Source organism: Hemitrygon akajei, chromosome 27 (assembly GCF_048418815.1).
Source record: "Hemitrygon akajei chromosome 27, sHemAka1.3, whole genome shotgun sequence".
In the NCBI taxonomy this organism is placed as follows: Eukaryota; Metazoa; Chordata; class Chondrichthyes; order Myliobatiformes; family Dasyatidae; genus Hemitrygon; species Hemitrygon akajei.
The window spans coordinates 50259249-50284686 of NC_133150.1; the positions used below are offsets into that span (position 1 = coordinate 50259249).

The following is a 25438-nucleotide window of genomic DNA, read 5'->3' on the forward strand; positions in this document are numbered from 1 at the left end:
TGTGTCTGGGTAGGGGAGTGTGTGTGTGTGTGTGTGTGTAGGAGAGTGAGTGCGTGTGTGTGTCTGTGTAGGAGAGTGAGTGCGTCTGGGTAGGGGAGTGTGTGTGTGTGTGTGTGTCTGTGTCTGGGTAGGGGAGTGTGTGTGTGTGTGTAGGGGAGTGAGTGTGTGTGTGTGTGTGTGTGTCTGTGTCTGGGTAGGGGAGTGTGTGTGTGTGTGTGTGTGTGTCTGGGTAGGAGAGTGAGTGTGTGTGTGTGTGTGTGTCTGGGTGGGAGAGTGAGTGCGTCTGGGTAGGGGAGTGAGTGTGTGCGTGTGTGTGTCTGTGTAGGAGAGTGAGTGCGTCTGGGTAGGAGAGTGAGTGCGTCTGGGTAGGGGAGTGAGTGTGTGTGTGTAGGGGAGTGAGTGTGTGTGTGTGTGTGTGTGTCTGTGTCTGGGTAGGGGAGTGTGTGTGTGTGTGTGTGTGTGAGTCTGGGTAGGAGAGTGAGTGTGTGTCTGTGTGTGTGTCTGGGTGGGAGAGTGAGTGCGTCTGGGTAGGGGAGTGAGTGTGTGCGTGTGTGTGTCTGTGTAGGAGAGTGAGTGCGTCTGGGTAGGAGAGTGAGTGCGTCTGGGTAGGGGAGTGAGTGCGTCTGGGTAGGGGAGTGAGTGTGTGTGTGTAGGGGAGTGAGTGTGTGTGTGTGTGTGTGTGTCTGTGTCTGGGTAGGGGAGTGTGTGTGTGTGTGTGTGTGTGTGTCTGGGTAGGAGAGTGAGTGTGTGTCTGTGTGTGTGTCTGGGTGGGAGAGTGAGTGCGTCTGGGTAGGGGAGTGAGTGTGTGCGTGTGTGTGTCTGTGTAGGAGAGTGAGTGCGTCTGGGTAGGAGATTGAGTGCGTCTGGGTAGGGGAGTGAGTGTGTCTGGGTAGGGGAGTGTGTGTGTGTGTGTAAGAGAGTGAGTGTGTCTGGGTAGGGGAGTGTGTGTGTGTGTGTGTGTGTGTGTGTGTGTGTGTGTGTGTGTGTGTGTGTGTAGGAGAGTGAGTGTGTCTGGGTAGGGGAGTGAGTGTGTCTGGGTAGGGGAGTGTGTGTGTGTGTGTGTGTGTAAGAGAGTGAGTGTGTCTGGGTAGGGGAGTGTGTGTGTGTGTGTGTGTGTGTGTGTGTGTGTGTGTGTGTGTGTGTGTGTGTGTGTGTGTGTGTGTGTGTAGGAGAGTGAGTGTGTCAGGGTAGGGGAGTGTGTGTCTGGGTAGGGGAGTGTGTGTGTGTGTGTGTGCGTCTGGGTAGGGGAGTGAGTGCGTCTGGGTAGGGGAGTGAGTGCGTCTGGGTAGGGGAGTGAGTGTGTGTGTGTCTGGGTAGGGGAGTGTGTGTGTGTGTGTGTGTGTAGGAGAGTGAGTGCGTGTGTGTGTCTGTGTAGGAGAGTGAGTGCGTCTGGGTAGGGGAGTGTGTGTGTGTGTGTGTCTGTGTCTGGGTAGGGGAGTGTGTGTGTGTGTGTGTGTGTGTGTGTGTGTAGGAGAGTGAGTGCGTGTGTGTGTGTGTAGGAGAGTGAGTGCGTCTGGGTAGGGGAGTGAGTGTGTGTGTGTGTGTAGGAGAGTGAGTGCGTGTGTGTGTGTGTGTGTAGGAGAGTGAGTGCGTCTGGGTAGGGGAGTGAGTGTGTGTCTGTGTGTGTGTGCGTGTGTGTAGGAGAGTGAGTGCGTCTGGGTAGGCGAGTGAGTGTGTGCGTGTGTGTGTCTGGGTAGGGGAGTGAGTGCGTCTGGGTAGGGGGGTGTGTGTGTGTGTGTGTCTGTGTCTGGGTAGGGGAGTGTGTGTGTGTGTGTGTGTGTGTGTGTGTGTGTGTGTGTGTGTGTAGGAGAGTGAGTGTGTGTGTGTGTGTGTGTAGGAGAGTGAGTGCGTCTGGGTAGGGGAGTGAGTGTGTGTGTGTAGGGGAGTGAGTGTGTGTGTGTGTGTGTGTCTGTGTCTGGGTAGGGGAGTGTGTGTGTGTGTGTGTGTGTGTGTGTCTGGGTAGGAGAGTGAGTGTGTGTGTGTGTGTAGGAGAGTGAGTGCGTCTGGGTAGGGGAGTGAGTGTGTGTCTGTGTGTGTGTCTGGGTGGGAGAGTGAGTGCGTCTGGGTAGGGGAGTGAGTGTGTGCGTGTGTGTGTCTGTGTAGGAGAGTGAGTGCGTCTGGGTAGGAGAGCGAGTGCGTCTGGGTAGGGGAGTGAGTGTGTCTGGGTAGGGGAGTGTGTGTGTGTGTGTAAGAGAGTGAGTGTGTCTGGGTAGGGGAGTGTGTGTGTGTGTGTGTGTGTGTGTGTGTGTGTGTGTGTGTGTGTGTGTGTGTGTAGGAGAGTGAGTGTGTCTGGGTAGGGGAGTGAGTGTGTCTGGGTAGGGGAGTGTGTGTGTGTGTGTGTGTGTGTGTAAGAGAGTGAGTGTGTCTGGGTAGGGGAGTGTGTGTGTGTGTGTGTGTAGGAGAGTGAGTGTGTCAGGGTAGGGGAGTGTGTGTCTGGGTAGGGGAGTGTGTGTGTGTGTGTGTGTGCGTCTGGGTAGGGGAGTGAGTGCGTCTGGGTAGGGGAGTGAGTGCGTCTGGGTAGGGGAGTGAGTGTGTGTGTGTGTGTGTGTCTGGGTAGGGGAGTGTGTGTGTGTGTGTGTGTGTAGGAGAGTGAGTGCGTGTGTGTGTCTGTGTAGGAGAGTGAGTGCGTCTGGGTAGGGGAGTGTGTGTGTGTGTGTGTCTGTGTCTGGGTAGGGGAGTGTGTGTGTGTGTGTGTGTGTGTGTGTGTGTAGGAGAGTGAGTGCGTGTGTGTGTGTGTAGGAGAGTGAGTGCGTCTGGGTAGGGGAGTGAGTGTGTGTCTGTGTGTGTGTGCGTGTGTGTAGGAGAGTGAGTGCGTCTGGGTAGGCGAGTGAGTGTGTGCGTGTGTGTGTCTGGGTAGGGGAGTGAGTGCGTCTGGGTAGGGGGGTGTGTGTGTGTGTGTGTCTGTGTCTGGGTAGGGGAGTGTGTGTGTGTGTGTGTGTGTGTGTGTGTGTGTGTGTGTGTGTGTGTGTAGGAGAGTGAGTGTGTGTGTGTGTGTGTGTAGGAGAGTGAGTGCGTCTGGGTAGGGGAGTGAGTGTGTGTGTGTAGGGGAGTGAGTGTGTGTGTGTGTGTGTGTCTGTGTCTGGGTAGGGGAGTGTGTGTGTGTCTGGGTAGGAGAGTGAGTGTGTGTGTGTGTGTAGGAGAGTGAGTGCGTCTGGGTAGGGGAGTGAGTGTGTGTCTGTGTGTGTGTCTGGGTGGGAGAGTGAGTGCGTCTGGGTAGGGGAGTGAGTGTGTGCGTGTGTGTGTCTGTGTAGGAGAGTGAGTGCGTCTGGGTAGGAGAGCGAGTGCGTCTGGGTAGGGGAGTGAGTGTGTCTGGGTAGGGGAGTGTGTGTGTGTGTGTAAGAGAGTGAGTGTGTCTGGGTAGGGGAGTGTGTGTGTGTGTGTGTGTGTGTGTGTGTGTGTAGGAGAGTGAGTGCGTGTGTGTGTGTGTAGGAGAGTGAGTGCGTCTGGGTAGGGGAGTGAGTGTGTGTCTGTGTGTGTGTGCGTGTGTGTAGGAGAGTGAGTGCGTCTGGGTAGGCGAGTGAGTGTGTGCGTGTGTGTGTCTGGGTAGGGGAGTGAGTGCGTCTGGGTAGGGGGGTGTGTGTGTGTGTGTGTCTGTGTCTGGGTAGGGGAGTGTGTGTGTGTGTGTGTGTGTGTGTGTGTGTGTGTGTGTGTGTGTGTGTAGGAGAGTGAGTGTGTGTGTGTGTGTGTGTAGGAGAGTGAGTGCGTCTGGGTAGGGGAGTGAGTGTGTGTGTGTAGGGGAGTGAGTGTGTGTGTGTGTGTGTGTCTGTGTCTGGGTAGGGGAGTGTGTGTGTGTGTGTGTGTGTGTGTCTGGGTAGGAGAGTGAGTGTGTGTGTGTGTGTAGGAGAGTGAGTGCGTCTGGGTAGGGGAGTGAGTGTGTGTCTGTGTGTGTGTCTGGGTGGGAGAGTGAGTGCGTCTGGGTAGGGGAGTGAGTGTGTGCGTGTGTGTGTCTGTGTAGGAGAGTGAGTGCGTCTGGGTAGGAGAGCGAGTGCGTCTGGGTAGGGGAGTGAGTGTGTCTGGGTAGGGGAGTGTGTGTGTGTGTGTAAGAGAGTGAGTGTGTCTGGGTAGGGGAGTGTGTGTGTGTGTGTGTGTGTGTGTGTGTGTGTGTGTGTGTGTGTAGGAGAGTGAGTGTGTCTGGGTAGGGGAGTGAGTGTGTCTGGGTAGGGGAGTGTGTGTGTGTGTGTGTGTGTGTGTAAGAGAGTGAGTGTGTCTGGGTAGGGGAGTGTGTGTGTGTGTGTGTGTGTGTGTGTGTGTGTGTGTGTGTGTGTGTGTGTGTAGGAGAGTGAGTGTGTCAGGGTAGGGGAGTGTGTGTCTGGGTAGGGGAGTGTGTGTGTGTGTGTGTGTGCGTCTGGGTAGGGGAGTGAGTGCGTCTGGGTAGGGGAGTGAGTGCGTCTGGGTAGGGGAGTGAGTGTGTGTGTGTGTGTGTGTCTGGGTAGGGGAGTGTGTGTGTGTGTGTGTGTGTAGGAGAGTGAGTGCGTGTGTGTGTCTGTGTAGGGGAGTGAGTGCGTCTGGGTAGGGGAGTGTGTGTGTGTGTGTGTCTGTGTCTGGGTAGGGGAGTGTGTGTGTGTGTGTGTGTGTGTGTGTGTGTAGGAGAGTGAGTGCGTGTGTGTGTGTGTAGGAGAGTGAGTGCGTCTGGGTAGGGGAGTGAGTGTGTGTGTGTGTGTGTGTGTGTAGGAGAGTGAGTGTGTGTGTGTGTGTGTGTGTGTAGGAGAGTGAGTGTGTGTGTGTAGGAGAGTGAGTGCGTCTGGGTAGGGGAGTGAGTGTGTGTCTGTGTGTGTGTGCGTGTGTGTAGGAGAGTGAGTGCGTCTGGGTAGGCGAGTGAGTGTGTGCGTGTGTGTGTCTGGGTAGGGGAGTGAGTGCGTCTGGGTAGGGGAGTGTGTGTGTGTGTGTGTCTGTGTCTGGGTAGGGGAGTGTGTGTGTGTGTGTGTGTGTGTGTGTGTGTGTGTGTAGGAGAGTGAGTGTGTGTGTGTGTGTGTGTAGGAGAGTGAGTGCATCTGGGTAGGGGAGTGAGTGTGTGTGTGTGTGTGTGTGTGTGTGTGTAGGAGAGTGAGTGCGTCTGGGTAGGGGAGTGAGTGTGTGCGTGTGTGTGTCTGGGTGGGAGAGTGAGTGCGTCTGGGTAGGGGAGTGTGTGTGTGTGTGTGTCTGTGTCTGGGTAGGGGAGTGTGTGTGTGTGTGTGTGTGTCTGGGTAGGAGAGTGAGTGTGTCTGGGTAGGGGAGTGAGTGTGTGTGTGTGTGTGTGTGTGTGTGTGTAGGGGAGTGAGTGTGTCTGGGTAGGGGAGTGAGTGTGTGTGTGTGTGTGTCTGGGTAGGGGAGTGTGTGTGTGTGTGTGTGTGTGTGTAGGGGAGTGAGTGCGTCTGTGTAGGGGAGTGTGTGTGTGTGTGTGTCTGTGTCTGGGTAGGGGAGTGTGTGTGTGTGTGTGTGTGTGTGTGTCTGGGTAGGAGAGTGAGTGCGCCTGGGTAGGGGAGTGAGTGTGTGCGTGTGTGTGTGTGTGTGTGTGTGTGTGTGTGTGAGTGAGTGTATGAGAGTGAGTGTATGCGTGTGTGTGTCTGGGTGGGAGAGTGAGTGCATCTGGGTAGGGGAGTGAGTGTGTGCGTGTGTGTGTGTGTGTGTGAGTGAGTGTATGAGAGTGAGTGTATGCGTGTGTGTGTGTGAGTGTGTGTGTGTGTGTGTGTGAGTGTGTGTGTGTGTGTGTGTGTGTGTGAGTGTGTGTATGTGTGTGTGAGTGTATGAGAGTGAGTGTATGCGTGTGTGTGTGTGTGTGTGTGTGTGTGTGTGTGTGTGAGTGTGTGTGTGTGTGTGTGTGTGTGTGTGTGTGTGTGAGTGTGTGTGTGTCTGGGTGGGAGAGTGAGTGCGCCTGGGTAGGGGAGTGAGTGTGTGCGTGTGTGTGTGTGTGTGTGTGTGTGTGTGTGTGTGTGTGTGTGTGTGTGTGTGTGTGTGTGTGAGTGAGTGTATGAGAGTGAGTGTATGCGTGTGTGTGTGTGAGTGTGTGTGTGTGTGTGTGTGTGTGTGTGAGTGTGTGTGTGTGTGTGAGTGAGTGTATGCGTGTGTGTGTGTCTGGGTAGGGGAGTGAGTGTGTGTGTGTAGGAGAGTGAATGTCTGGGTAGGGGAGTGTGTCTTTGTAGGAGAGTGAGTGTGTCTGGGTAAGAGAGTGAGTGTGTGTGTGTGTAGGAGAGTGAGTGCGTCTGGGTAGGGGAGTGAGTGTGTGTGTAGGAGAGTGAATGTCTGGGTAGGGGAGTGTGTCTTTGTAGGAGAGTGAGTGCGTCTGGGTAGGAGAGTGAGTGTGTGTGTGTGTGTAGGAGAGTGAGTGCGTCTGGGTAGGGGAGTGAGTGTGTGTGTGTGTGTGTCTGGGTGGGAGAGTGAGTGCATCTGGGTAGGGGAGTGAGTGTGTGCGTGTGTGTGTCTGGGTGGGAGAGTGAGTGCATCTGGGTAGGGGAGTGAGTGTGTGTGTCTGTGTCTGGGTAGGGGAGTGTGTGTGTGTGTGTGTGTCTGTGTAGGAGAGTGAGTGTGTGTGTGTGTAGGAGAGTGAGTGCGTCTGGGTAGGGGAGTGAGTGTGTGTGTGTAGGGGAGTGAGTGTGTCTGGGTAGTGGAGTGTGTGTGTGTGTGTGTGTGTGTGTGTGTGTGTGTGTGTGTGTGTGTGTGTGTGTGTGTAAGAGAGTGAGTGTGTCTGTCTGGGTAGGGGAGTGTGTCTGTGTGTAGGAGAGTGAGTGTGTGTGTGTAGGAGAGTGAGTGTGTCTGGGTAGGGGAGTGTGTGTGTGTGTGTGTGTGTGTGTCTGTGTAGGAGAGTGAGTGTGTGTGTGTAGGGGAGTGAGTGTGTCTGGGTAGTGGAGTGTGTGTGTGTGTGTGTGTGTGTGTGTGTGTGTGTGTGTGTGTGTGTGTGTGTGTGTGTGTGTGTGTGTAAGAGAGTGAGTGTGTCTGTCTGGGTAGGGGAGTGTGTGTGTGTGTGTAGGAGAGTGAGTGTGTGTGTGTAGGAGAGTGAGTGTGTCTGGGTAGGGGAGTGTGTGTGTGTGTGTGTGTGTGTGTGTGTAGGAGAGTGAGTGTGTCTGGGTAGAAGAGTGAGTGTGTGACGGTTAGAGAGATAGTCAGTTACACGCTGTCTCTGAGTGAGGGAGCGCAGTCACACCCCAAGGTATGGATAATGGATAATGTCCTTATCCTGAAATCACAGATTAAAAAGCTTTTTATCTGTGGTAGAAGTAACAAAGATACTATCATCAACACAATAAATACATTGATAGCGTTATCTTGTTGATTTTACTAGAAATTATATAGCAGCTTGTAGTTCTGTGATGAATAATGTTCAAATTGTGCTTCCTGTGCTCAGCATGGAAAGAACGTTTCTCCTTGTGGGTGCACCACCTGAGACAAGCTCTCTTCGCATTGCTACCATCATGGAGGAAGTACAGCAGCCTGAAGACACACACTGAATGATTCAGGAACCGCTTCTTCCCCTCTGCCGTCAGATCTTTGAATGGACATTGAATCCATGAACAACACCTCAATATCTCCTTTTTCTTTTTCTTGCACTCTTTCTGCACCATTTATTTAATTTATTGTAATGTCTTATTATAATTGTAGTTTTGTTATTATTCTGTAGTGCAAAGTACTGCTGCTGTTAAACAACACATTTCACAACATATGCTGGTGATATTAAACCTGATTCTGGAAGTAGGAGGGAATTATCTATCAGATTAGATTCGTACAACCTAACTTTCCACAGCAGCCCATAGAGCTTGTACTTGGAACATGAAACTGCTAGTCCTGTCCCTTAAGAAGGTGAAGAAGGAACGTGTCTGAGGTAAATGAAATGATGTGGGTGGGATATAGGAGTTGTAGACTACTGGAAACTTTACCCCATATCAGAGGTGGATGAAACTAGAGGACACAGACTAAGGGGAGGGAGAAGAAATTTTATTGAGATGCACTGCGGATTAGGGGATTAGGCTCTTCCAGTCCTTTGAGCCACACCATCCAGTAACCCCTAACTTAAACTGGGCCTGATAACGAGAAAATTCACAATGAACAATTAACTGACTAACCATTATGTCTTTGGACTGCGGGATGAAAGCAGAGCAACTGGAGGAAACCCACGTGGTCACGGGGAGAACGTTTAAACTCCTTACGGGAATTGAACTCGGGTCACCAAACTCTGCACCCTACTGAGCTAGAGGGGACGTGAGGGAAATGTCCTTCACTCAGCGAGTGGTCAGTACCTGGAACACTCTGACGGAGAGAGGGGCACAAGCAGAGTTACTGACATTTCTCGATGAATCGCTTTGTGAAATGAGACACTGGCCAGTCTGGATGAACTGGGTCGAATAGCCTGCTCCATGCTGTAGGATTCGATGACTCTATCACTCACGTTTCACGTAGCTCGCTGAGTACCTGAGGCACACTGCCAGAGAGAGCGCTGCGCAAACAGACACTGACAATGATTAAAAAAAAGAGGGCGGCACAGTAGCTTAACACTATTACAGTGCCAGTGGCCTGGGTTCAATTCTCACTGCTGTCTGTAAGGAGTTTGTATGTTTTCTCTGTGACCGCGTGGATTTCCACCAGATGCTCCCGTTTCCTCCCGTGTTCCGAAGGTGTAACCGGTAAGGAGGTGAATTGGTCACATGGGTGTAACTCACTGGGCCGGAACGGCCTGTTACCATGCTGTATCTCCAAATATCCCGACGGATCACCTTGGCAACAGGGGGCTGTGCACAAATGCTGGGCAACAGGGCTAGTAGTTAGTGACATCCTCCGGTCAGTGTGGACAAGATGGGCTGAATGGACTTCTCTAAGCCGAAGGACTCTGTGACTACGATCCACAGTATACTGAGCTCAGTGACAGTCTGACTGATCCCTGCTGAGTCCAGGGTACGGACGCCTCACTCACCGAGCTGTTTTGACACTGCACGCTGGAGCTGTTGAACCGCAGGGCCGGCACTCGCTTGCTCACCCCCGTCACGTTCAGGACACATTCATAGCCGCGCTGCCCGGACTGAGGTTGTGGAAGGTTCCGGGCTTTCAGCGTGATTGGCTTCTCCTCTCCAACCGGGATAAGGATCTCGTTTGAGGGCACCAGCTGCGGACAATCCTGAACAGGAAGGAACGGAGGAGAAATCAAAGAAAGTCTGAGAGGAGTGGAGATCGAAGCAAACTGATCGGCCTGTCGGACTCACTCACTGGGTCTGCTGGAGGCCCCAGAAAACAAGACCATACCGTCCAATCCATCAGTCCCCCCAGATAACACACACAAGACTATACTGTCCAATCCATCAGTCCCCCCAGATAACACACACAAGACCATACCGTCCAATCCATCAGTCCCCCCAGATAACACACACAAGACTATACCGTCCAATCCATCAGTCCCCCCAGATAACACACACAAGACCATACCGTCCAATCCATCAGTCCCCCCAGATAACACACACAAGACCATACCGTCCAATCCATCAGTCCCCCCAGATAACACACACAAGACCATACCGTCCAATCCATCAGTCCCCCCAGATAACACACACAAGACTATACCGTCCAATCCATCAGTCCCCCCAGATAACACATACAAGACTATACCGTCCAATCCATCAGTCCCCCCAGATAACACACACAAGACTATACCGTCCAATCCATCAGTCCCCCCAGATAACACACACAAGACTATACCGTCCAATCCATCAGACCCCCCAGATAACACACACAAGACCATACCGTCCAATCCATCAGTCCCCCCAGATAACACACACAAGACTATACCGTCCAATCCATCAGACCCCCCAGATAACACACACAAGACCATACCGTCCAATCCATCAGTCCCCCCAGATAACACACACAAGACCATACCGTCCAATCCATCAGTCCCCCCAGATAACACACACAAGACTATACCGTCCAATCCATCAGACCCCCCAGATAACACACACAAGACTATACCGTCCAATCCATCAGTCCCCCCAGATAACACACACAAGACCATACCGTCCAATCCATCAGTCCCCCCAGATAACACACACAAGACCATACCGTCCAATCCATCAGACCCCCCAGATAACACACACAAGACCATACCGTCCAATCCATCAGTCCCCCCAGATAACACACACAAGACTATACCGTCCAATCCATCAGACCCCCCAGATAACACACACAAGACTATACCGTCCAATCCATCAGTCCCCCCAGATAACACACACAAGACCATACCGTCCAATCCATCAGTCCCCCCAGATAACACACACAAGACTATACCGTCCAATCCATCAGTCCCCCCAGATAACACACACAAGACTATACCGTCCAATCCATCAGACCCCCCAGATAACACACACAAGACTATACCGTCCAATCCATCAGACCCCCCAGATAACACACACAAGACCATACCGTCCAATCCATCAGACCCCCCAGATAACACACACAAGACTATACCGTCCAATCCATCAGACCCCCCAGATAACACACACAAGACCATACCGTCCAATCCATCAGACCCCCCAGATAACACACACAAGACTATACCGTCCAATCCATCAGACCCCCCAGATAACGCACACAAGACCATACCGTCCAATACATCAGACCCCCCAGATAACACACACAAGACTATACCGTCCAATCCATCAGACCCCCCAGATAACACACACAAGACCATACCGTCCAATCCATCAGACCCCCCAGATAACACACACAAGACTATACCGTCCAATCCATCAGACCCCCCAGATAACACACACAAGACTATACCGTCCAATCCATCAGACCCCCAGATAACACACACAAGACTATACCGTCCAATCCATCAGACCCCTAGATAACACACACAAGACCATACCGTCCAATCCATCAGTCCCCCCAGATAACACACACAAGACTATACCGTCCAATCCATCAGACCCCCCAGATAACACACACAAGACTATACCGTCCAATCCATCAGACCCCCAGATAACACACACAAGACTATACCGTCCAATCCATCAGACCCCCAGATAACACACACAAGACCATACCGTCCAATCCATCAGTCCCCCCAGATAACACACACAAGACCATACCGTCCAATCCATCAGACCCCCCAGATAACACACACAAGACTATACCGTCCAATCCATCAGACCCCCCAGATAACGCACACAAGACCATACCGTCCAATCCATCAGACCCCCCAGATAACACACACAAGACTATACCGTCCAATCCATCAGACCCCCCAGATAACACACACAAGACCATACCGTCCAATCCATCAGACCCCCCAGATAACACACACAAGACTATACCGTCCAATCCATCAGACCCCCCAGATAACACACACAAGACTATACCGTCCAATCCATCAGACCCCCAGATAACACACACAAGACTATACCGTCCAATCCATCAGACCCCCAGATAACACACACAAGACCATACCGTCCAATCCATCAGTCCCCCCAGATAACACACACAAGACTATACCGTCCAATCCATCAGACCCCCCAGATAACACACACAAGACTATACCGTCCAATCCATCAGACCCCCAGATAACACACACAAGACTATACCGTCCAATCCATCAGACCCCCAGATAACACACACAAGACCATACCGTCCAATCCATCAGACCCCCCAGATAACACACACAAGACTATACTGTCCAATCCATCAGTCCCCCCAGATAACACACACAAGACCATACCGTCCAATCCATCAGTCCCCCCAGATAACACACACAAGACCATACCGTCCAATCCATCAGTCCCCCCAGATAACACACACAAGACTATACCGTCCAATCCATCAGACCCCCCAGATAACACACACAAGACTATACCGTCCAATCCATCAGACCCCCCAGATAACACACACAAGACCATACCGTCCAATCCATCAGACCCCCCAGATAACACACACAAGACTATACCGTCCAATCCATCAGACCCCCCAGATAACACAAACAAGACTATACCGTCCAATCCATCAGTCCCCCCAGATAACACACACAAGACCATACCGTCCAATCCATCAGTCCCCCCAGATAACACACACAAGACCATACCGTCCAATCCATCAGTCCCCCCAGATAACACACACAAGACCATACCGTCCAATCCATCAGACCCCCCAGATAACACACACAAGACTATACCGTCCAATCCATCAGACCCCCAGATAACACACACAAGACCATACCGTCCAATCCATCAGTCCCCCCAGATAACACACACAAGACTATACCGTCCAATCCATCAGACCCCCCAGATAACACACACAAGACTATACCGTCCAATCCATCAGACCCCCCAGATAACACACACAAGACTATACCGTCCAATCCATCAGTCCCCCCAGATAACACACACAAGACCATACCGTCCAATCCATCAGTCCCCCCAGATAACACACACAAGACTATACTGTCCAATCCATCAGACCCCCCAGATAACACACACAAGACTATACCGTCCAATCCATCAGACCCCCCAGATAACACACACAAGACTATACCGTCCAATCCATCAGTCCCCCCAGATAACACACACAAGACCATACCGTCCAATCCATCAGTCCCCCCAGATAACACACACAAGACCATACCGTCCAATCCATCAGACCCCCCAGATAACACACACAGGACCATACCGTCCAATCCATCAGACCCTCAGAATAACAGAGACATGAACACGCCACCCCTCCTTCAGTCCTTCAGTTAACACAGGCATGAACACACCACCCAGTTCATCAGTCCCTTAGAATAACAGAGACATGAACACACCACCCAATGAGGTTCTTTGGGGTTTGTGAGTTTCATTTCTTTTTCTGTTTTATTCTGGGGGTGGGGTACTTGTTGTCCTTTTTTCAACAGCTGCCATGGTCTTTCTGTGTTTTATATCTATCTGGAGAAGACAAGTATTAGAGCTGTATTGTATATGCACACTTTCACAATAAAATGAACCATTGAGCCTTTTCTGAGCCTGCTGAATGTCTCCTCAGTAAGAGAGCCCAGCATTCCAGGACCCAGGGTGTTGAACCTTTGGTGTAACTGTGTATTGACCTTCAATGACTCATGGGTCCTTTGAATATCAACACTTCATCTTGTCACCACTTCAAACAAACTCCCCTTTCATGTTTGCTCCATGTATCTTCATGTCCTTGCCCACTAACTGAGCCTGTCTGTATCTTCTCCAAATTTTACAATCTCTTCTCTACTCACAATCCCACCTGACCTTATCCTTCACATAAATCTGAGATGGATCAATCACTTTAACCATGTTCAATCAAAAAAAAGTATCAACTGATCACTAAAAAAAAAATTTCTCTCAGCTAACATTACTTAAAACTACTGAACTGAGATCAGGTGGGACTACAAACAGAGGTCATGGGTGAAGGGTGAAAGGTGAAATGTTTAAGAGGAACATGAGGGGAAACTTCTTCACTCAGAGGATGGTGAGAGTGTGGAACGAGCTTCCAGTGCAAGTGGTGCATTTAAGCTCAATTTCAATGTTTAAGAGAAGTTTGGAGGGGTTTGGAGGGTTATGGTCTGGATGCAGGTTGATGGGGGTAGGCAGTTTAAATGGTTTGGAATGGACTAGATGGGCCAAAAGGCCCGTCTGTATTTTCCTATGACTCCATGACTAAAGAAGATGCACATTAACAATAAGCCACTGGTGCTACATGGACAAAGGGCGCAGATTACCGCTGTGTCACTCTGTAAATGGTTAGAATACACCACAGTTACAACGCTGGGACTTTGGCAATACTTTCCGCAGCAAGGATCCAAACAAATGACAGAGCAGGTAGTTAAAGCCTGCAACACCTCTATATTCTCAAAACGCACATCAACCAAATACTCTTATCAAAGTGTCAGGTTATCTGTCGGAACGAGAACTCCCAAGTGCTCTTGTGCCTCGATAAGCAGCATGCTCTCTCATCTGAAAGAAATGCATCGTCTCCTAAATTGCCTTTTCTATGCAACTGCAAGGTAAGATTTCAGTGAGACATTTGCTGAAACCTACTGGAAAAATATTACTCAGATTGAAAGAGTACAGAGAAAATTTACAAGGATTCTGCTGGGACTTGAGGATCTGAGTTATGAGGAAAGGTTGAATGAGCAGGTCAGAATTGAAATCAGCTTTAATATCACTGGCCTATGTCATGAAATTTGTTAACTTTAGAACTTCAATCCCTGGAGTGTGGGAGAATGAAGGGAGATTTTATAAGAAATACACAAAATTATGATGGGTATAGATAGATTAAATGCAAGCAGGTGAGATGAGAACTAGAGGTCATGGGTCAAGGGTGAAAGGGGAATCTGCGGGGGATTTTCACTGAGAGGTCGGTGGGAGTGTGCAACACACTGCAAGCAGAAGTGGTGGATGTGGGTTCAAATGCAACATCTAAGAGGTTTGGATAAGTACATGGATGGGGGGGACATGGAGGGTTCTGGGCTGGGTGCAGGACTAGGCACAGCAACAGTGTGGCAGGGACTAGATGGGCCAAACGACCTGTTGCTGTGACTATGAAATGGCGAAACTGTAGTAGGAGGGATGTTATCGCACAGGGCCTGAGGAGAGTGACCAGGAAGTGGTGGAGCTTTTCAGTTCTGAGGAGAGACGAGGTAGTTTTCCCTCGGAGATGAGGATGCTGGGGTGGCAACCTGACAGCTCTTTACAAAATTAAGGGAGGCATTTGTAGTCTCAATCATTGCAGAGATGTCGAGTACTAGAAGGCATAGCCACAAGGAACAGCTTCTTCCCCTCAGCCATCTGATTTCTCAATGGACAATGAATCCATCAACAGTACCTCACTGCTTTTTCCTCTCTTTTTGCACTACTTATTTATTTTTTTGTATATGGACAGTGCTGTGCAAAAATCTTAGCCATATGCTGTATATATAGCTAGGGTTCCTAAGACCTTTTCACAGTACTGTAGTAATTTCATGTATTGCACTGTACTGCTGCCACAGAAAACCAAATTTCATGACATACGTGAGTGATGATAAACCTGATTCTGATATGGGTCTCTATTGTGGACTGAGAGTGGGAAGGGGGCAGGGAGAGGGGAATCATGGTTGGGAAAAGGGGAAGGGAGAGGGGAGGGAGGGGGAAGCACCAGAGAGACATTCTGTAATGATCACTAAACTAATTGTTTGGAATCAAATGACCTTGCCCGGTGTCTTGGGGCCGGGTGTTTTCACCCGCACTCTGCCAGTGTATCCACACGTTTCCTGCGGCGCTCCACCATTCCCAACATCCTTTGCTCCCACCAGATTTACAAACTTGCTGTCTGCTGCACGTTGACAGATACTGTACCGAGCTATCATTCATATGGAGAGTTTTACATACAGTATAAGTGCCTAAGACTTTTGCACAGTGCTGTATACTTACTGTAATTTATGCTTTTTCTCTCTTGTTATGTATTGCAATGACTTCTCGCCTCAAAACAACAAACTTCATACATTCGCCAGTGATTTTCTCATGTTTGTGATATTAAACCTGATTCTGAAGCCAGGGTAAGCAGTAAGCGCAGACATTCTCTGCCCAGTGGGTGTTTGGAATCTGTCTGAGTGAGTGTGGAGGCAGAGACTCTCTCCACATTTGAGAAGTATCTAGGCAGCTAATTCATCGTGTAGAAGTCTAAATATGATTAGTAAGGATGAGAACTTGATGGTCGGCAGGAGCAAGCTTGGCCAAAGGATGACTCTATGAAATAAAACCTGATGTGCAGGAATCATTCATTCAGTATATGACATGTTGTATGATGTGGGCGGTCATGGTCTATGACCATGACTGTGCTTGTCAAACTTTTCTACAGAAGTGGTTTGCCTTTGTCTTCTGGACAGTGTCTTTACAAGACAGGTGAGACCAGCCATTATCAATACTCTTCAGAGATTGTCTGCCTGGCGTCAGTGGTCACATAACCAGGACTTGTGATATGCACCGGCTGCTCATACGACCATCCACCACCTGCTCCCATGGCTTCACGTGACCCTGATCGAGGGGGCTAAGCAGGTGCTACACCTTGCCCAAGAGTGACCTGCAGGCTAGTGGAGGGAAGTAGCCCCTTACACCTCCTTTGGTAGAGATGTATCTCCACCCCACCACCCTTCTGTGCAGGAGCAAGAGTGATAAATTTCAAGTGGGCATGAGAAGAATGTCTCTAATAGTGTGAGAGTCTAGGATCTGAAGGCACAGCCTCAGAACGGGGGTGGGGAGGGGTGGGGAGGATGTCTCTTTAGAACTGAGATGAAAAGGACTTTCTTCAGCCAGAGAGTGGTGAATCTTTGGACTTTGTTGCTGCAAAGTGCTGTGGTGGGCAAATCATTGAGTGTATTTCAGGCAAAGATCAACAGATTTTTGCTTAGTAATGGGTTTGGGGAGAAGGAGGGAAAACGGGATTAAGAGAGAACAGCCATGATTAAATAGGCTGAATGAGTGACACTGCTATGTGGGGGATCCCAACATTTCTTACACCATGGACCCCTACCATTAACCAAGGGGTCCGTGGACCCCGGGCTGGGAACCCCTGTACAGTATATTTTATGCTCTTGTGTCTAAATCGACACTGAGCAGAGTTCGTCCATATTTACACAGCGTGCTGAGGTCAACAGTGAAGGGTCTTCAGTCAGATCATAGAACACTATAGCAAAGAAACAGGCCCTTTGGCCCATCTAGCCCATGCCGAACTATTATACTGCCTAGTCCCATCAACCAGCACCCAGACCATAGCCCTCCATACCCTTCCCATGCATGTACCTACCCAAACTTCTCTTGAATGTTGATTGTGTACTAACAGAGCACCTCAAAAATAATAACGGGATTGAGCAGATTCAGCAAGGGGCATCAAACTGAGACTAATCATTATTACTGGACTCGGCAGGTCAGTGGTTCTTCCACTGAGGAGTTTAGAACCAGGATCACAGTCTCAGAGCGGGGAGCAAGGTGAAGAGACATCTACTCCTCAGAGAACAGTGAACCTCTGGTATTCTCAGGTGTGGAGGGCAATGGACACGGTCACTCAGTTCATTCAGAATGGACGCGGACAGCTGTTGGAGACGGTGCAGGAATGCGGGGCTGAGATAGGTCAGTCGTTGCTGGCTGACCGGTAGAACAACCCGGAAGGCCCACTCACCAACTCCTGCTCTCAGCCCTCATGAACTGCTTCATTGTCAGAAGATTAAAATCTCCAGGGGCCTGCTGTATAATCCCAGCAAAATCTTATTAAAGATGGAAACAATTTTGTCCACATCTGGTAAACGTTATATACATTTCAATGAAATTTCCACCCACAATATACCCAAAGTGAAAACCAATATTAAAGATTCCGATTCTGGCAGACTTTTTAAAAGGTCTGTGCTGAACCCTGTGAATGACACATTCTCCGGGGCTGACTCTGCTCTGCACCAGTCCTTGTAGTTACCGTGTCAGCACACTGCCTTCCCCATGGTCTTGCAGAAGAGGTTTAGGTTGTTACTGGCGGAGGAACCCTTCCTGCCCACCGACCTTCAGCACTGTCCAGGGGACTACTGAGTGCTTCAAACCCCTCTGACTCCAATCCACCCACCTGGAACAGCCATGGAGACATAGACGATTATACGGTCATTCAGCACAGAAACAGGCTCTTCTACCCAAACAGTCCATGCTGACCAGGATCCTCATTGTCCCATATGCCACTAAACCAGGGGTTCCAATCCTGGGGTCCATGGCATAAAGAAGGTCACAAACCCCTACTCCAAACCTTTTCTATCCATGTACCTGTCCAAGTACTTTTTAAATGTTGCAAATGTCCCTGACTCAACCAACTCCTCTGGCAGCTTGTTCCATATACTGACCACCCTCTGGCTAAAAAAACTTGGGTCATACACAGTACTGTGTAAAAGTCATCTTGGACACATATCTACAGCTAGGATGCTTAAGATTTTTGCACAGTATTGTATTTGTCGACATGGAGCGGAGCGCGAGTTTGTAAATCTGGTAGGCGCAGAGGATGCTGGGAATGGTGAGGGTGGAGTGCCGGCGGAGGGGTGTGGACCAGGTGGCAGAGAAGGAGTGCCTGGGGCAGGGAGGGAGGTGGGTGTTGGCATGGGTACAGACACACCCAGTCCTGAGACACCAGGAATGTCATTTGATTCCAAACAATTGGTTTATTGATCATTACAGAATGTCTGTCTGGTGCTTCTCGCTCCCTTCCCCTTTTCCCAACCGTCATTCCCCTCTCCCTGCCCCCTTCTCACTTTCAGTCCACAATAGAGACCCCTTTGAGAATCAGGTTTATCATCACTCACGTCCTGAATTTTGATTTTTTCTGCGGCAGCAGTACAGTGCAATAGATGAAATTACTACAGTAATGTGCAAAAGTTTTAGGCACCATAGCTATAGATGGGTGAAAAAGGTGCCCTTTAGCTTCCTATTAAATCTCTCCCCTCTTGTGTTAACCCTATAACCCCTTGTTCTTGATTCCCCAACCCTGGGATAAAGAGTGTGTGTATTCACCGAGTTTATTTCCCTCATGGACCATGACAATGAAAGGATGCATCTTGCAGCTTACAGTGGTGAGATTGGGACACTGGGTACAACATTAGGAAGACCTCCTGATCCACACAGGAAAACTCCTGAAGGAATCACTGACACCATTAGAAGAGGGAAGGGAGTGGTTGGTTGAGGAGGCAGGAGGAAAGACCAGCGGTCCTGATACGCGAACTCTGGCTTAACGCAGAAATGAACGAACCCCCACTCACAAACATCACCAACTTCCACTGATTTGGAAAAGTCAGCGCCAGGGGATGGCAGCGGTGTGGGAGGGAGTGGGAGGCAGGATGTTTTGTGAACCTTTGTGTGGATGACTGAAATCCGAAATAAAAACAAAACGCTGGAAACACTTTGCAGGTCAGTCAGTGTCTAAGGAGAGTGCAACAGGCCTGACTAGCGTCCTTGAACTAAAATGTTTACTAGTTTCTCTTTCCACAGATGCTGTCCTGCCATGCCTTGTTTCCAGAATTTTCTATGCTTGTTGTGAATGAATGGTGCTTTATTGTGCACAGACTCTCTACCCAGAGCTTGGCCCCATGGTCAGAATGGTCTCTGTTAATGCACATTGGACGAAGATTCCCTACTCCACCAAAGGCATTGCCTTAGAAATCCCAGTCCTGCTGTTGATTAACCAGGGGAATTTGGCAACAGCTGGAAGGGTCAGAGCTTCTAAACAACACTGAGGGACACACTGTGAAGTTCCAGACGAGCACCAACTTCTGGGCAGCCTTGCGATTAGGAGGAAGGTTTGGATGATGAAGTGGCAATAATTGTGCTCAAGCAGGGAAAAGTTTCAAGGTGAACTGAGAGGTTTTTTTTTACACAGAGAATGGATGGTACCCGGAAAGGCTAACGCAGGGGATTAATGGAAGCAAGCAGTTTGATGACCAGATTTGTAGATAGACACCTCAATATGGAAGGAATGGAGGGATATGGATGATACACAGGAGAACTATTAGTATAAATTGGCATCAAGACCAACACAACACTGTGGACAGTCCAGTGCTGTACTCTTCTATGTCCTATGCTTTATATTCTATGTCATAGTCATAGAAAAGTTCAGCACAGAAACAGGCCCTTCATCCCATCTAATCCGTGCTGAGCTATTACTCTATCTAGTCCCATCAGACTACACATGGACCAGAACTATCCGTAACCCTACCATCCATGTACCTATCCAAACTTCTCTTAATGTTGAAATCGAACTCGCATGCATCGCTCGTGCTGGAAACTCATTCCACACTCTCACCGCCCTCTGAGTGAAGAAGTTTCCCCTTATGTTCCCCGTAAACCTTTCACCATTCACCCTTAACCCCTGACCTCTAGCTGTAGTGCCACCCAACCTCAGTGGGAAAATCCTGCTTGCATTTACCCTATTGATACCCCTCATAATTTTGTATACCTCTAGCAAATCTCTCCTTAATCTTCCACGTTCCAGGGAATAAAGTCTTAACCTATTCAATCTTTCCTTATAACCCTGGTCCTCCAGTCCCAGCAACACCCTTGTAAATTTTCTCTGCCCTATTTATGTGACCATTTCCCTAACATGGGGCTTGAAATGTCTGCGTTAGAGAAATATCAGGCAAACCGCCTCCACGTTTGTTGTTCCTCTACACGGTCAGGGCATCATTCAGGGAATAGGTCCATGCTCAAAACAACTAGTTAAAACATCATCAACAGTGTCTGGTAATGATGAACGCCAACCTCAGCTTGAACCAGGATACTTCAGCTGGTATCCAGTTTGTGATGAGAGGTCACGGGGAAGTAATTAAAGCTTGCTGTGTGTTTGTGTAGCCTTCAAAGCTGCAATAATAGAATTGCTCAGCTGATGAAATAATAGGGTGGATTTCTGCATTCAGCAACCAATTACAGAGAGATTAACAATTTCCCAGTGAAACGTGGTTGATTCTCCAAAGGGCTAGCGTTTGGTGTGCAGTTACTGAAAGATGCAATTCATGACCTGCTAGTTTTGGGCCCCTTATCTAAGAAAGGATGTGCTGAAACTGGAGAGGCTCCGGAGAATGATGAGAATGATCCCCAGATTGAAAGTGTATGAGGAGTGTTCGATAGCTCTGTGCTTGTACTTGCTGGAGTTTAGAAGAGTTGGGGGGGCGGGGGGGGGTCTCATTTAAATCTATCGAATATTCAAAGACCTAGATAGAGGTTGTGGAGAAGATGCTTCCTAGAGTGGGGGAGTCTTGGACCAGAGGCACAGCCTCATAATTGAGGAACATCCATTTTGTACAGAGATGAAGAAAAAATTCTTTAGTTAGAGGGTGCTGAATTTATGGAATTCTTGCCAAAGATGGCTGTACAGGCCAAGTCATTGGGTATATTTAAGGGAGAGGTTGATTGGTTCTTGATTAAAGCTTACAGGGAGAAGGCAGGAGAATGGGTTGAGAGGGAGAATAAATTGGCCATGACAGAATGGCGGAGCAGACTTGATGGGCCAAATGGCCTAATTCTGCTCCTCGTTCTTATGTCTGACAGGCTGATAGGTTGATAAGAACCACAGACTCTCTTTCTCTATCTCTCCTTCAAAATCCCAGATTGTGCTCGAAGATGGTGCTGACTCCTCAAGTACCCTTCCACCATCCTCCCTCACCTCCACCCCTGGCACTGATCCCTTGGTAAGTTTGGTCAGCTAGGAAGCCCTGCTGCCCTTCATTCCCGGCAGCTGGATGGGCAAAGGCCATACCGGGTAGCAAGAGCGACCTACAGCACCACTGAGTGAGGAAGTGCAGCTGTATGAACTCTTGGTCAGGCCACATTCTGATCACCCCGTTACGGGAAGAGTGTGAGGGTCCGTGGAGGCTGCTTGGATTACAGGAGATGTTGGATTGACTCTGGAGTTTCTATAACTTTGAGAAGGATGGGTTCAGTGTGGGTTTGGATAGAGACACTCAGAAATGCCAAGTATTAGAGGAAATGCATTTGAATTAAGCAGAGGGTTGGAATATAAAGAAGATGTGAGGGCCACATTTATTTCTACACAGGGTGAGTTCCTGTGTAAAATGGGCTGCCAGGATGGTGATGGAAGCAGATTTAATACTGGTGTTGAAGATGCTTTTAAATATGCACATGGAAATGTCGATTAGGGAGTTCCCATTCAGACAGAAATTTCTGTTTGCTTGGGGTTTTTGACTATTGTTTAATATTATTTTTTCAACATGTCTGGGAATGGAGGGATATGGATCACATACAGGCAGAAGTGATTAATTTAAGTTAACATCACTGTTGGAAAAGACATCATGGGCTGAAGGGCCGAGAAATAGCTTCTTCCCCTTCGCCATCAGATTTCTGGACAGACAATAAACCCATGAACACTATCTCACTATTTTTATTCTCTTTCTGCAATACTTATTTAATTACATATATTTCTTATTGTAATTTATATCTTTTATGTATTTTGCTGCACTGTTGTAAAACAACAAATTTCATATTAGTCAGTGATACTAGACCATAAGGTCTAGATAGAGGAGCAGAATTAGGCCATTTGGCCCATTGAGCCTGCTCTATCATTTTATTGTGAGTGATCCACTTTCCCTCTCAGCCTCAATCACCTGTCTTCTCCCCATATCTGTGTCGAAGGGTCTCGGCCCGAAACGTTGACTGCTCGTTTCAACAGATGCTGCCCGACCTGCTGAGTTCCTCCAGCTTGTTTGTACATGTTGATTTGACCACAGCATCTGCAGTGTACTTTGTGTTCCCCATATCTCTTCATGCCTTGATCAGTCAAGAACCGATCACTCTCTGCCTTAAGTATACCCACTGAATTCTCCCAATTCACCACTCTATTAAACCTGGTTCTGACTCTTTATCTATCTACTGAGATACAGCATAGAGTAGGCAGACGCTTCCAGTCCTTCGAGCCACGTTGCCCAGCACCCCCCAGTTTAATCCTAGCCTAATCATGAGACAATTTATGATGACCAATTAACCTACCAACTAGTACATCTTTTGACTAAGGGAGGAAACCCACACGGTCACGGAGAACGTACAGACTCCTTACAGGTAGCGGTGAGAATTGAACCTGGGTCGCTGACACTGCAGAGCACTGTGCTAACCATTACACTACCATGCCATCCTAATAGGAACTCTGACTCCTGCTCTAAACAGTTCTATGTTCTTTGTACCCTGCCAGGCAGTAGCCTCACCATTTTACAATGGGTTCATGGCAACACACTCAGCCTGTCTGCCCACACTGATTGTGGAGAAAGGACAAGATTCTTTGCTTTACAGAGTTAGACAAACCTCCCTGAGTATTCCAGTTGTCTGAGGCCACCATCAACACCAGAGCAGAAGGAGCAAGATTATCAAACAATCTCCTTAAGGGACACACACCTATCAGCGCAGGAGGTACTTTACAAATAACAGAACAGTCTGTGGATTTAGGCAATCAAGCAGTTTGTGGATTTAGTCAATTATTCAAGGTTTGACAAATAAATATTTGTTAGATGTGATGATTCAGAATTCCAGAAGGGAAAGCACATGTTTTTGTGCATTGAAGGAAGGCTGGTAGTAATCATTATCTTTGACAAAAGCAGAATCCAATGTTAGCATAAATTTCCATAAATTAACATCACTGAAATGCTTCTGACAAAGCCAACTAATTCTACAACGGTTTGGTTTTGTTTACATTGGCATATGTGCCACCACTTGTCCTTGCTGCTTAATTATTCCTCACCCACATTTACAACTCCTACATGCTCAGGGAAGCTTCTGCCACTTGGCAAATGACAGAGCTGATTGAGGGTAAGGGTTTAATAAAATGTTCAGAAAAGCCCGTAACTGCAGAATTCCCAGTACTCCGGGTATTCCACGGCCGCGATGTAGAGAATTACAACTGTCTGGTGCTCTAGCTTCTTCTTCTTTCCCCAATGAAGCCCCCTCCTCTCATTAGAGCTCCTACAACAGGGGTTCCCATGGACCAGTCGCGTTAAGCAAGGAGTCCGTGAACCTCTGCCCTACAACATTTACTGATGCCTGAGGTAGGCCAGGTTGGTGACCCTCTTTCACATCAGCTGCTCAGTATGGGAAACTGCACCGTGGCAGACAGGAAGGTTCTCCAACGGGTAGTTAAAACTGCCCAACGCATCACCTGCCTACCCACCATCAAAGACATACAACACAGAGAAACACGAGAGATTCTGCCGATGTTGGAAATCCAAATCAACGCACACTAACTGCTGGCGGGACTCAGCAGGTCAGGCAGCTACCATGGAAATGAACAGTCTACACTTTGGGCAGAGATTTTATTTTGCAGCAGTACAGTGCAATACATAAAATTTCTACAGTACTGTGAAAAAGTCTTAGCTATATATATATGTGTAGCTTTTGCACAGTACTGTATATCTTCACATGGCTCTCTTACACCACTATTGTATCTGCTGATCAGTTGAAAGTTTGAGTGACCAGCATTGAACATGTCTTTCCTTTACCCATCACACTGTAAATCTCTTTATCAAACACGTCATTATAGAGTCACAGAGTCATCCAACAGAGACACTGGGCCTTCAGCCAGCACCCCTCAAGAGGGCAAGAAAGAAAACCTTAGTGTTTGAAGTTGAAGGACCATCAATATACATCTCTGGACCTGCATGGCAGAAGAACTGGAACTCTGAACAGCCAGGCAGTGTCTGTGGGGAGGGGCAGGTGTACTTGAGCTCACCCCACAGAGCACAGTTCCAATGAACAGTGCGAGGCCAGACTAGGAAGAGGTTGGAAAGCTTATCCAACAGCTCAAGAAGAAACAGAGAACACTGAGGTGAGAGACGGTGCTGGCCTAAATCCGTTACCTGATGTACACCACCTGGGCAAGAGGAGAGGTTGACAGGCGATCTCAAAGATGTCATAGAGTCATAGAGCACGTCGTTACAGAATCAGGCCCTTCAGCCCATTCAGAGCACACTCTGCCTCGTCCCATCGGCCCATGCCTGGACCATAGCCCTCTATACTCTTCCCATCCATGTACTTATCCAACCCTCTTTAATGTTCCATCCACCACTTCTGCTGGCAGCTCGTACCACAGTCACAGCACCTTATGAGTGAAAAGGTTTTGCCTCTGGTTCCCCTTAAATATTTCACCTTACACCCTTAACCTATGACCTCTAGTTCTAGTCTCACCCAACCTTAGTGGGAAAAAAAGCCTGTTTGTCTATATCCCTCTAAATCTTGTGTAACTCTGTCAAATCAACCTCACTCTCCTGCACTCCAGGGCGAAAAGCTCTAACCTATTCAACCTTTCCTTTTCACTCAGGCGTGGCAACTTCCTGGTAATGGTATTCTTTACCGATGAATTCTCAGAGGTTCAATAGACTAACTGATGGTGGCTGCTGAATGAAGGCTTGGCAGGGTGGCCTTACCATGATACGTAGGAACAGAATTAGGCCATTCAGCCCATCGAGCCTTACCTCGGAGGAGTTGACCCGTCCCTCCTGGAAAGAGCAGATACTGGGATCGTGCGTGCAAAGGTTTCGGTATTTACACCAATGGCAGTGGAAGGCACTGGTCACACACGACAGGCACCTGGAACAAATGGACAACAGGAAACATGGGGATCTCTTGCCTAGACGGTGTCACCGGTGATACAGAGTCTGGCTAATGGGAGGTGCATGCTCCCTCAGTTTATCAACAAAATTCAAAGCTTGCTTTTGAAAACCTAAATTGAACTGAACTGAACTAAACTGAACATTCCTAGACTGTTTCAAGGACTGTACGGCTTGATGTTTGATATTCTGTGTGTTATTGACTCGTTTTTTGACATTTGCATGGATTTGTTCCTTTTTTATGTGTTAGGTGTTTGAAGAAGTTTTCTTTGAAATGGTTCCATGGTGTGTCTTTGTTTCCTGGCTGGCTGCAGGAAGACAAATCTCGGGGTTGTACACTGCATGCATATGTTGATAATAAAATTTCTTTGAATCTTTGAATTTCATTAC

The 25438-nt window shown here is 48.7% G+C and overlaps 1 protein-coding gene across 4 annotated transcripts in view; it reads right to left on the minus strand.

Annotated features, from left to right (window-relative positions):
- The window catches only part of plxna2 (plexin A2), a 574692-nt gene that overhangs the window by 209309 nt on the left and 339945 nt on the right, over positions 1–25438 (minus strand). For all 4 annotated transcript variants that reach the window (XM_073030937.1, XM_073030940.1, XM_073030939.1 and 1 more), the window contains 2 exons: positions 24914–25028; positions 8879–9079 (listed from right to left, as the gene is read on the minus strand). In XM_073030937.1, the coding sequence (XP_072887038.1) occupies positions 8879–9079; positions 24914–25028 (316 nt within the window). The remainder of the gene's footprint in view (positions 1–8878; positions 9080–24913; positions 25029–25438) is intronic.